We start from the raw sequence: 13445 nt of genomic DNA, 5'->3' as shown, positions 1-13445 counted from the left end.
GCAAGCAGGCACCAATAGAACTTGCAGATTCTGCGACACAACCGACGAGTACGACGACCAAGAACAAGACGAAGTTAACAGTTCTAATAACGGCATAATGGTCTTGAGTACTGAATGGTCTCAGGTGGAAGTTATCGATCTGGTAAATGATGGTAATGGCTTGGGCTTCATATTGGTCGGTGGACGCAGCACTGGTGTTGTTATAAAGGCATTGACTCCCGGCGGCATTGCGGAACGTGATGGTCGTTTGCAATGTGGTGATCATTTGTTGCAAATTGGCGATGTGAACTTGCGTGGCTTCAGTTCCGAGCAAGTAGCAACGGTTCTTCGTCAGACTGGAGCTCAGGTTCGACTGATTGTAGCGAGGCCTGTGGAGCCGACAGCCATCGATTTACAAACGTTGGCCAGTCATGCGCCAATTATTCCAACTAAGCTCCTCTCCGACCCAGAAGAACTGTCGCGGCATCTCTTTCAAAATCCCAGCTTTGCTACTAGTGCTACAGGCGTTGGAGTTGGCGGCGGCAGCGGCATGGGCGGCAGCTGCTTCCTACCAACGCCGGACACTGAACTAGCCGATTTGCCACTGCCACCCATACCAACTGATTTACCATTATCTGCATCCGCAGCGGCGCGCGCATGTCCCAAGGACTTGGACATCGTACCGTTCTCGATTGTATCACCGTCACCGCCACCCCTATTGCCTCTACCATCCCCGCCAAACACAATAGCAACGACACTCGGCACATCGGTTACATTGAGTTCACTACACCAGCAGCAATTTGACATTACCACCACCAACACAAGCAGCACCATCATAAATTACTCAAAAACCACTCAGTTGGAACAAATTGAGACTGTGATAGCTGGCGTAGATGCCGGCACCTCAACGAATGCACCGGATGCAGCGCATATTGATGCCGATCGCTGCTCCACGGCTTCATCGAATTACATCGATTCACCCGAGACAGAAACATATGAGGTAGAGTTGCATAAGAATGTCTACGGTCTTGGCATCACTGTAGCCGGTTATGTTTGTGAAGAGGAGGACCTTTCGGGAATATTTGTGAAAAGTATTATAGAAGGCAGTGCCGCAGAAGTGAGTGAGCGCATACAGATCAACGATCGTATCGTTGCTGTAGACGGCCGTTCACTCGCGGGCGTTACTAACCATCAAGCGGTGGAGATACTCCGTAATACTGACATCGAAGTCCACCTGACACTGGAACGCTTCTTGCGTGGACGCAAGTATGAACATTTGCAAAATGCACTCACGGAATTGAAAGGAGACACGCAATCACAGAGTTCACTGCCCGCATCACCTTCGATTGCAACACTTTCTTGGCTGCCACCACGTTCCGATGCCGATTCTGTGGCCACGGAAGGCGGTATTGTTATGCTGGAGTTTTCCGACTTCCCATCACGTGAAACTGTCGACTCTAATATGTCTTACATGCTCGATCGCAGCGATCACAGCGGCATTAGCAGTGCCAAACGGCAAAAGACGCCCACAACGCCCACGGCTAAACACTTAGCCAACGGCAAAGCAACGCATATCAATGGAAGCCATGACAATGACAGTGATGATCACGACTCAGCAACGCTGGCGGTTCAAATGCAGTCTACCGAATGGCAGGCGTCTACAATACCGGAGTCATCGGTGAAACAGCCAAATGGTGGTCGTAAGAAATCTGTTAGCTCAGTGACTGCAACAACTGCAGCGGTGCCGGCAACAAAAACGGCGGTGACGGTGACTACAACATTAACAGTGCCTGCGGTGGCAGCAACGACAACAATAACGGCAACAACGTTAGCCGCCAAGCCCGCCGCTTCAACCTTAGCCCCGCCCAATGTGGAGACGCTGAAGCTGACCTGGAAAAGTGAGTTTCCTGAAAGTGAAATTATTGTAGCCGAAATAAATAAACTTTCAGGTCTAGGGATCAGCCTGGAGGGCACCGTGGATGTCGAAGGCGGCATTGAAAAGCGTCCACATCATTACATACGCTCTATCCTGGAAGATGGGCCTGTGGGGCGACAAGGCATACTCAAACCGGGAGACGAGCTACTACAAGTAAACGAATATAAATTGCAAGGCCTTAAGCACACTGAAGTAGTTAAAATACTGAAAGAACTGCCAACACACGTAAAGCTGGTATGCGCGCGGGGACCCACCGCACCATCCGTAATAAACACATCGCAAAATCCAGAGGCTTTCGAAACACGCTCTCTACTACCAGGTGGTCATCAGAGCCTGCAAAATCTGCTAACCAAAGCACAATCGGAGAGTTCTCTATACACATCAAGCACTGCCACGCTGACCGACCAGCAACGTTCCAAATCATTGGAGAACGTTTCGGGTCTGGCGCTTTGGAGCAGCGACGTCACTACCATCGAAATCGAAAAAACCGAACAAGGTTTCGGTTTCTCTATACTTGACTACCAGGATCCGATGGATGCCGAAGGTACGGTAATTGTGATACGTGGTCTAATACGTGGTGGCGCAGCAGAAGCGACCAACGAGATATTTCCCGGAGATCGATTGGTCAGCGTCGGCGAACACACACTGCACGGACTCGATTTGGACGAGGCAGTAGCGATACTCAAAGGCATGCCAGTGGGGAAAACCAAATTGGGCATTTGCAGACCACTCTCAACATCGGACAGCAATATAGCATCGCCAGCGGAGGAGGCCGACTCGCCAAGCACATAGTTTTTAAGGAACTTTTACTGTGAGTATAAGACTTGCCAATACTTGTATTTTTACACTGCGCCAATGCATATTTATACAAGGTTTTCATTTAACTTTATGATTTTTCACTACCAACTTCTTTTGCTCAGAATTTCCAATATCTTCCATGTCCATCGCCTGCTTTTCTATTATGGAAGTTGAGCAGCACGTCATTAGCGAATGCTGTAAAATGATTTACGCAAGTTTTCAACTTCGTCTTGCTACGATTTTCTTGACCTCTTTTCAATAAGCCCGACAGGCGTTCAATACTCGACTATGCCACGCATGCATGCCGCACCCGTGTCAAAGGGGCACAACAGCTGTATGCTTGCTTGCATCTTTTGTGTATATTCTATATTTGTCCGTATGTGTCTGAGTGTGTGCGTGGTGCTCAATTCCAAATGCACGCGCGGCTCACCCGCGACAGCGGAAGCCTGACGCTTTTATTAAAACTTTGCACCTATAAATGAGTGTGTGTGTTTATTTTACTCGGAGTTCATCTAGTGTGCTTAATACCCTTGGGTTGTTGCGCCCGTCCATTGAGCTACTTCTTATACTTTCACTGATTTCAATTCAATGCAATCTCCTTTGTTGTATTAATTCCAGGTTTAAATTGTAAAGATTCGTTGAGTATATTAATGTTTTTGTTGGATGATGTAATTTGACTTTGTTTAACCCCATTTACTGGCTTTGGTCCATATTGAAAACTAGAAAAATTAGATTCACATTTTTATATTATCCGTTTCTCATAACTGGAAAGGTGTGTGAGCAGTAAAATACGGAAACTTAGAATGTGTGAGCCGGTAAGGTGAGTGGCTGAGATTATCTTCCGAAGTTTGGCGTGTGCGCAGTCTCTGAAGACAGAATGGAAATGAAGGGCAAACACCGTCTTACAGTTTTCTACTTTTTTTTCCTTTTCATCTCGTTTCCTAGATTTTGTACAAAAAATCCCTTACGATGTTTTGTAAACCTAACCTAAGATAGGTTATGTTAAGTTTATCTGGTAGACCAATAAGTCATGCATAGACCAGTTTCGGTCCTTTGCGCTACCAGATGGAATTCACTTGCTAAGTCCAAGAGGAGTAGTCATAGTTTAGGATGCCAATGCTTGACGCGAATTTTAACAGACTTTGCGGCCTCACTATCTAAACCTCCTCTAATGTATCATACCGTGCGGACCCCAGATGCTTACGGCGCAGTCTTGCCTATGCGGAACAACTGCACAAGAGATGTTTCATTGTTTTCCTGGTACCCTGCTATTGACATTTCTTGCAGTTTTCTCGATCTGTTAGTCTTCTACTGCGGTCTTGTGACCACGTTTCAGATGTTCTTGGCAATCTCGTCCACTATTTCTTTGCCCTCGATGCTTGCCAAACCTTTCCACTGCTCCACTGGATCCGAAGACGCTTCTGGCCGATATGCGATACTATGTTACCGCCTTGATAGCTGGTTGGCTGCCTACGTAGATTTTGACCTTGAAATTGAATGCAGAGGCATTAGAAACCAGCTCTAAGACTTGAAAGGTTGGATTATGCCTAACTCTGCACAGTATATTCCCGCTTCAACTCCATCGGTAATTTTTGAGCCATCCTCATAGATGTTTGGAGTGTTGCTTGTAGCTAACATTCCTTTACGACAACCACCTTTCTATGCTTACTTTGAACCTTCTTTCCTAGTTGAAAAGATGAATTTAGACGGTGTTTACCCAACCGATATTATCCACCGAGCTATGCCCGAAGGTTCTATATGTAAATTCTCCTGCAGTCAGTCGTCGTCCCCCGGAATTTTCTGCGCAGTTTTAGTGCCAGTTTAAGAGCTAATGTTAAAGCATTTTAGCATTTAGCTCTTTAAAGCTCCCGTTACACAGCAAGCCTCTGAAGCCTTTTCATTTGCTTCCGGTAAGTGGATTTCCGTACGCTTGTCCACCATACTACTGAACCTAGCCTAAAAAAGGGAGAAGAGAAACTGTGAGTTTTTCCATTTATAATGATTTTCTTGTCATTGAGTTATAAAACTCATACGAAGAAAAGTTTGCCCTAAAATAATGCAAATTTAACCGCAAATTTCTTTAATGTTTAAACAGTTGAACGTCTTCTGGCTGCATATGTTTTGGCCACCACTGTATAAAATTCATTTGTATTTTTATTTGTAGTGTTTTAAGTTCACTCTCGTAAAAAATGTATATTTAAACCAAATATTTGGCCAAGCACTTGAGCAGTTTGTGCAAAAACGCATTACGTGATTCCAGGGACGCATGCCGCCGAGTTCTTTCTTCTTTTTTAGGTTATTTTTAGGTAAACATTTGCTCCATTTTAATTGCCCATTAAATACTTATTTGCGAACGCAAAATTAACAAAATTGAACACCAGCACACAAAGCAACGTGGAGGAGTGCATACACACACACACACACACTCCGCAGAGTGAAAGAAGAAAAACATTCTTTATTTATTTTTGCTTATGCACAAAAAACGCTAATTTAACAAAAAATGTTGGCATTCAAATAAAACCAAACTGCGATTTCAATACGCAATAAAATAAATAAAAAGTCAAAAATATGGCAGAAGCAAGGAGGGAGGGAATTTTTGAGCATTTCGGTTCCTCGCAAGTAATTATAATTAATCATAATCAATTGGCAATTTGAAAGTAAACATCTCCTTTTCATTTTAATTTAAATTAAATTCCTGAGTGTTTATTTTGGAAAGCACTTTTCCACACAAATTTAGTAAATATCAACGCTTTCATTTTCAACAGCCAGCTTGCGCTGGAATTTGTGGGAATCCGCACAGATTCTGTCAAACATTCTCTGTGTATATAACACCTTTTCTTCAAATCTTAACAGATTTGGCAATTTGGTAATTCGTAACAAGAAACACAACCCAAGTGAACTTTGCCTATATTAGCCCTGAAATAGTTGGGGCGTGATAAATTAGCAATGTGTTCGCGTGCCAAGCGTCCAAGCCACCCGGCAGCCAGCGTCAGCGCCAGTTAAAGTAAATTACAAAAGTTTTTCTCTGAGTGAGGTAATCAAATGTCTGCCAAAGAATATAGTACATATGCGGTAGAAAATATACCATATACTGACATAAACACCGCTATTTCATAACCGTATGTGTGTGAGTCCAAACGGCAACTTGCCACCACCAGCTGCTGGCCACCAATTTGTGACGTGACGCCGCTGCGGCACTGTGTTTATTGTTGTTGTCGCTAGCGTCTGACTGTTGTTTACATAATGAGTATTGAAATTGTTCGCAATTCGGCATTCACGATTGCCTTTTGAATTTGAATTTCATGTCTCGAATTATGGACATTTTGATTTGACGGACCGACGCGTCGCGATTTGCATTTTCCTACAACTCAGACAACTAATCGGCCAGCTGGTCAAGCGGTAAGCACAAAGCCAGATGTGGCAGGAAGGCTTGTACAGTGCCGAAATTATGCTGAATAAAATATCACTTTGGATTTGCTAAACTTGGACGCGAATGTCGTAATTTGCATACAAAAACAACAACGCAACTATTGACGCTGAGCAGATGACGGTCTGTTGATGGAAATATTCGGTGGTGGCACTTCGTGTTCCTCTTTAGCAATTGGTTACAAATATGAACATGATTCTTGCAACAATTTTTGATAATCAAATGCTAAGCAAATTACCGAAATTTAATATTTCTGTTCGAAATCTGGTGTTACATTTAAAATGAGCTCAATGAATGGCGAAGCTTCTACTTGCAGCATATTCGATTTTGCATGCTAATCAAATGCGAATGCAAAGGCGATTAAATTTACCGTGTTCAATATGTTTTGTTAGATTTTGTGTAATAACAACAATTGTTGCAAATGTTCCGTTAAATGCTTGTTTTCGTCTTTGTGAAAGCCATAAAGTGCAGCAACTGGAAAACTTTATTACTCGGTCGGTTTTATGAAATTATCCCCCGCATGGCTTTACACATCCATAATGTGCATGTTTGTTGTATGCATGTATGTGAATATCCGTATTTATAGGTATGGTCTGCACACATACATAAGCTCTTGTACACCTTCCACATCACATATACTAAAATAATTCTTTGAATTTAAATAACAACCTGGTACCTGGTGCATATTTATAAAATAAATAACTAAAAGCTTTGCTGTCATGTTATTTCACATTTGACTGCGTTTGTTCTTGAATTTATCATAATATTCATAATTTGATTTTAAGTCTCGTGCATTATACACTGATTTTGCAGAGTCCTTTTAAAGCTCACGCTTATGCTCGTTCAAGGTCATGCTTATGAATTCCCAAAAATATTTGAAATAATACCAAATTAACGCACATTATTTTTTTTATTATTAAAATTTTATTTAAAAACCTGCAATAAAATTAGAAGTGTTCTAATAAATAACAAACATAAGTGATAAGTTTATTGTCTAATCTATATCCGAACTTGCTTTCTTTGAAAAGTTTTATACATACCATTGTACAAGGTACGTTCCAAAATAAACAGAACTCTTTGAATCTAGCGCCCCTGGTGGCGTCATCTATATGTCGACTGTTGCCTTAGATTCTGCTATCTTTATCGATTGTTCAGTGAGAACTTCATGACATTTCGTTGATTGGAAGTGAAGTTATTGCATTTTAAGTGTCAGTATGTTTGTGTTATCGGTGCGAAAATGAGCTTCGAACAAAGAGCCAACATTAAATTTTGTTTTAAAATTGGTGAAACTTTTACCGAAACGTGTCAATTGATGAAGCAATTTTATGGCGATGATTTTCAAACTGGTCGTGAGGACATTAATAGTGATCATCGAAAATTCCATCGAAACTGTGCGTGAACTCATCAAAAATCAGCAGAAATATTCATTGAAACTCACGGAAATGGAATTGAACATCTCCAAAACATCGATTTATCGCATTTTGACCGAACATTTGGGCTTACGATTGTGTGCACGGTGTGTTCCGCAGATTTGACTGACGACCAAAAATTGTTCAGAATACAAAACGTTTTTTAACCATTAACCACTCCCCGTATTCACTAGATACGGCACCGTGCGACTTCTTCCTTTTCGGAAAAATGCATTTGCCCATGAAAGGAAAGCGTTATACAGACGTAGTTATGCAGAAGAAGAAGAAGGAGCTAAGATACTCGTTCGACTTCTTTTGGACCATGCAAAAAGCTGTATTGAAGCAGAAGGAGACTATTTTGAATAAAATAAATTGATTTTGTCGACACAACGATTTGTTCTGTTTTTTTCTTTTTAAGTTCTGTTTACGTTGGAACTCACTTGTATAAGTGATGGACGCGACTATTATCCCATCGATGAGTGATGTGCTTTATCCAATTTTGGGGTCCAGGGAAAGGACGCTTTCCACTTCTAACGATTCAGAAATTCAAAAAAGAATTTCATTTGACCAAGTCCAATCATTTTTTTAAAATGGCATTGATAAATTTCCTTAGCACAGCGGGGATTTTTAATAATGAATGAACCATTTCGAGTTTCCCGTTTTCGTTTAAAAAAAAAAAAATGAGGAATATTATATTATCATACGAAAGAACATTCCATTGCATTTATTTTTGTGAACATTACCTGTTTCAAACGTTGGCCGCGGCTACCCCTCAGATGGTCCATCCGTTGAATCTAATTTTCAATGACTCGGAAAATGATACGCGTGATATTTTGCTTCACGACCTGAATCGAAACGGGATTACCTGCATAGACCTTATACATTACATACCCCAAAAAAAAGTCTTACAGTATGACATCACATGATCTTGAAGGCCAATCTGATCACCGATTTGTTCTCTCAATAAGTCCATTGATTTGTGAGATTACGAGCTTCAATTTCAGTCATCAGATAGTTTGTTATCATGCCGCGATAACGTTCCCATTGACAGTTATGATCTTATCGGCATCATTTTTAAAGAAATATGGACCGATGATTTCACGGGCCCACAAACCACACCAAACCGTTGTTTTTTCTATATGAAATTGCTGAACAAAATTTGGCTAGAAAATATCGGATCTTCTTGAAAATTTTCAAGAGCCATAGAGCCATCACGCTTGTAAAGTTCGTGCGGCATCATTTCTTGCACAAGCTGTATTTGAAATTCTTTCAATTTAAGATCTCGGCGTAAATCGCGCAAATTCATTCACTCATACCATACGTCAGTCCGAGATGCTAGTAACGGCACCGAATCGACATTCCACCGTCTTTGCATACACTCTCAGCTACGGCTCCTATATTTTTCCCCCTGCGTGTTGGACGTGGCCTATTCGGTCGAATATTATTCAATAATGAATGCTGGGTCTGAAGATGGGTGACCAACAATACTGAACAAAAATGGTAATATAATGATGATAATATAAGCTAACACGATGTCAAATATCATTGCAATTCATTGAATGTTTGGTCAAAATATAATAATTTCACTGCCTTACGATAATGCGGCAAGTATTTCCAAAATTTAACAAAGTAAAAATTTAATCGATAATACGAGGTTTTCAAATCTTCTCCTCAATGCAATAAAGACATACTAAAATAAACTTTCATTTTTATTATTTAGTATTTTCTGGTTTAATATGCGAAAATACTGAACAATGGATTATAAGTGAGTACTTACCCAACACTGAGGAATGTTGCTGATTATGCACGTCATAAATTCAGAGATCATGTGTTCTTGGCACTGCAGGCAGTAAAGTATTTACCCTCCTCCTCCTCTCCTCGTATCATATATGTGTATGTAGTTATGAGTATGAGGATGTGTATTAAAGGTTCGATGCACAATTTCTAATAAAAGTCTTGAAAAATACAGGGGGCACGCAGCGTGCGGTCTCTGCAGCAGTAATTTGTGCAAGCTGGCAACCTCATATGCACTTTTACACACACTCACACATACACACTTATGTGATGCGTTGTATGCATCGAGTTACCTATGCCTGGTGTGGACGCAAAGTGCCAAACAGAAAAACTACAACGAGCTTAATTTATGTGTAAGTGGGCGAGCGGGCGGCGCAGTGGGTGGCTTGTCTTAAGCGAAAAGCTCTGCGGTGGCATCGTCTGTTTTAACGACTTGGTGTCGACTTTATAGCACAATTATCATGATTATTATGGTTCAAATCGCATTAGCATACCCTGAAGAAACAAAAACAACGCCATTATCCTCATCAGCATTACAGTGTTGTCATTATCGTCATCATCAGCCGAAGCGACCATTAGCATATTCCGAGCGGTAGGGGCGCGGCTTTGCCGATGTGGCTGATGTGGCTGATAAGAAGTGAGGAGTCTACACTTGCTTATTGTGTGTTGGTTCTGTAACTGTGCTTGTCAATAGGCGTACATCCGCTTGCGTATTTTGTCTGTTTTTCCGACTATTCATATACACACTTTTTAGAGTGTGTATGTATTGTTTCTACATTTCCTCAAGTATATTATGCCACTTGAGAGGGTTAATTTTAAGAGCCCTTCGCACTCTATTGCCACGAAACACTCACATACACTCATGCACCTACACATATGTGTGGCATCTTCATTAATAACCCACACATCTACAAATTATTACATTTAGTCTTGTGGGGTGTGTATATTCCTCTTCACGACAGTATTCAATATCGCAAGCTTCCACATGTAAGCAGGGATTTGCTAATAACTTCGTTTAATTTTTTGGTAGATAATATCTTAGCCCCGGAATTCATCAGAAATAAATATTTGTTATCTATAGAAATTCATATCTTGCAAAATTTTTTACTCTTATTTACTCTATTTCATTCGGATCCAACTCCGAAAACATACATAACATTGAGTACTGTTAACTGTTTTACTTAGAGAGTCGGATATGTAATATTTAATCAGCTTGATAAGACGGTCGACAAAGATTTCGTAAGCAAGGTTGTAGGGTTCCTTGCAATGAAGCATCAAGAAAGGTCCAAGATTTAAGATAAAATAAGATCACGAGGATGGCACTGTCACCTAACATCTATTGTACACTCTTTTTTAATCGCCTAGCCGCAGCATATTGATAAAGACCTCTAGGTGCTAATGAGGCGATGGGATCGATATTTTGAAACATGCCTTTATTCTGCGATTGCTCACTGCTAGGCAGCCCGTCAGCAGGTGTTCTGAAGTTTCAGGCTCCCTTTCGCTGAACCGGCAATTTGCGCAAGAAGCTAAGCCCATGTTATTTCAGTGCTTCTTCAGCTTGCAGTGGGTAGTGTGAAATGCGAAAGTAGCCTGAATTTGTTCCTAGGAAGAATGGTAACATTTTTCAACCTGTTGAGATTATGACCCCCTATTAGCAACTTGGCATGGCGCATGCTTTGGAGTTATTTACAATACCTCTCTGACTACTCCTTCTTCCTGTAGGAGTGAGGACCTATCGCGCTAAAGGGTTCAGGTCATGTTATTGAATATTTCGGAGCCGGTGTCTCATCAGCCAGGTCATTCTCGGCTACACCTTTGTTATTCAAAATAGTCTCCTTCTGCTTCAATACAGCTTTTTGCATGGTCCAAAAGAAGTCGAACGAGTGTTTTAGCTCGTTGGCCGGTGTGACCGACAGTATGCCGGTACAAGCATTTTAATGGCCTCTACGTCTGCATAACGCTTTCCTTTCATGGGCAAATGTATACGGGGAGTGGTTAGTGATTAAAATGTGATTTTGGTTAAATAATCGATCACAAGATGTCCTTCGAATGTTGGATTCTGAGCAATTTTTGGTCGTCACTAAATTTATGCAGAACAAACCCTTTCGTAAGCCCAAATGTTTGGTCAAAATGCGATAAATCGATGTTTGGGAGATGTTCAATTCCATTGCCATGAATTTCAATGATTATTCGGGCTGATTTTTGATGAGTTCACGCACAGTTCCGATGGAATTTCCGGTGATCACTATTTATGTTCTCACGACCAGTTTGAAAATCATCGCCATAAAATTGTTTCATCAATTAAAATGTTTCGGTAAAAGTTTCACCAATTTAAAACAAAATTTAATGTTGGCTCTTTGTTCGAAACTCATTTTCGCACCAATAACACAAACATACTTACACTTAAAACGCAATAACTTCAGTTCCAATCAATTAAGTGTTATGAAATTCTCACTGAACATTCAATAAAGATAGCAGAATCTAAGGCACCAGTTGACATATAGATGGCGCCAACACGCGGAACGCACTTTGTATATAAAAAAACATTAGAATTCGAAACAGAAAACCACTGAACATTAGAAATGTTAAACATCGAAGTCTATCCTTATAACGTCTTAATAGCATGGCAAAAAGTTACTGTTGCTGTTGTGAACTTGCTTTTATAAAATTCTATATACTACTTACATATATTCAACTTAAAAGGTCAAATAAAGAAACTTCAAACCCAGAAACTTCCCATACCTCATTGGGGTTGTGTCTACGCAGCTTTGAACTATTGCAGCCATTTAAATTATATTTTTATATAGACTCCTAAGTCGCCATCAATATTTATCACAAATTATGTACTCGTCGTACAACCGCTACCGTTTTAGCTACATCCGCAATCAAACAGTGTGGGTGTAAGTTAATAAATACCACGTGATAGCATAGCTTGTAACAATAGGCAAATATAATACAGTATCTTTTTCATGCCGTCTACAAAAGTGATATTGATTTATGAAAATCACACACACACATACAACTGTCGAAATTGTAAAACCAAACAATTGAATTGATTTGCCCGCCACGCCGCTGTGGGAAGCCGATGAAAAATTGCTCTCTATGCGCCGAACAATGCAATGTCATCAATCAAAATTGTATTTGCAAACATTTAATCCATTCACAATAGCTGCTGCCACTCCCGCCGTGCGAAGCGTTCGGTACCCGAAATGCACACACATACAAATACAAGTACAATATATACATATACATATGTATACTCGTAACACAAATGTGCCTACGGAGATCAGTATACAAATTCGGAGCACTCATACGCCGCGTCGCACTCCAAGCCACCTGTGCTGCCGTCCACGCGTTCACTGCCGTCGTATCCCCGCATATATTCGTTACAACAATGAATTTGCATAGAGTGCACACACATATACACACAAATTTGCAATCACATCCACTTACCTTTACACACACATCTACACGCCTAGAGCACAGATGGGCGACAGATTAGACGGGTGCGGGCTCAAGTGCAGTTCGCAAGATAAAAGTTATTTGTACGCGTCTGCATGTATGTTTGCGTTTATGTGTATGTATGTAGATTGGCACTCTTGTACAGCTGCATGCATAAAGCAACAAATACAATCAGTTATGCATATGCAAACATGCAACAATAACAATGTTTGCTTTGTAAGCATGTAACTGCGAAACACCACATACACACACACAAAAGCTATACATTAAATCATTTCTGAAGCATGTTTATACGTTTTTCGAGTGTATTTGCCAGATCATCTTTTATGTGGCCTTGTTTGTGTGCATTGGTGTATGTGTAACTCTATAAATGAAATGATAACAACGTAGATAAATTGCAAATTGTTCGCATGCCGTTGCAAGTGCCAACCAAGCCACTCTTGTTAGGCAATCGAAAACTCGTAGCAAAAATGTAAGCAGCTCATAAATTACATAATTGCCACGAGAGCTATTTATATAAGTTTTAGTTTGAATGAATTGTGTAGATTTTGATTGAAATTGTCCTGGCACAGGTATGACAGTAAATGTCTGTGGCCTGGTTTGTGGTAATACCAATGGCAGTGCAAATTGGAAAATTTAT

General features: G+C 40.7%; 1 protein-coding gene across 3 annotated transcripts in view; it reads left to right on the top strand.

Annotated features, from left to right (window-relative positions):
- The first annotated feature begins 79 nt into the window (after positions 1-79).
- Positions 80-13445, top strand: part of LOC108973263 (patj homolog) — a 34771-nt gene continuing 21405 nt past the window's right edge. Inside the window, exons 1-2 of one of the 3 annotated variants that reach the window (XM_018940412.1) lie at positions 80-1877; positions 1935-2726. In XM_018940412.1, coding sequence (XP_018795957.1) covers positions 98-1877; positions 1935-2707 — 2553 coding nt within the window. In that variant the 5' untranslated portion in view covers positions 80-97 and the 3' untranslated portion in view covers positions 2708-2726. Of the gene's footprint in view, positions 2727-13445 lie in introns of all 3 variants that reach the window. The other 2 variants (XM_018940402.1, XM_018940393.1) reach the window with 2 other exon arrangements.

The sequence above is a fragment of the Bactrocera latifrons genome, unplaced genomic scaffold, assembly GCF_001853355.1.
Source record: "Bactrocera latifrons isolate USDA-ARS-PBARC rearing strain unplaced genomic scaffold, ASM185335v1 scaffold_11, whole genome shotgun sequence".
Lineage (NCBI taxonomy): Eukaryota > Metazoa > Arthropoda > Insecta > Diptera > Tephritidae > Bactrocera > Bactrocera latifrons.
The sequence above is the reverse complement of the archived record's forward strand: the minus strand, read 5'-3'. Positions and strand labels throughout refer to the sequence as shown.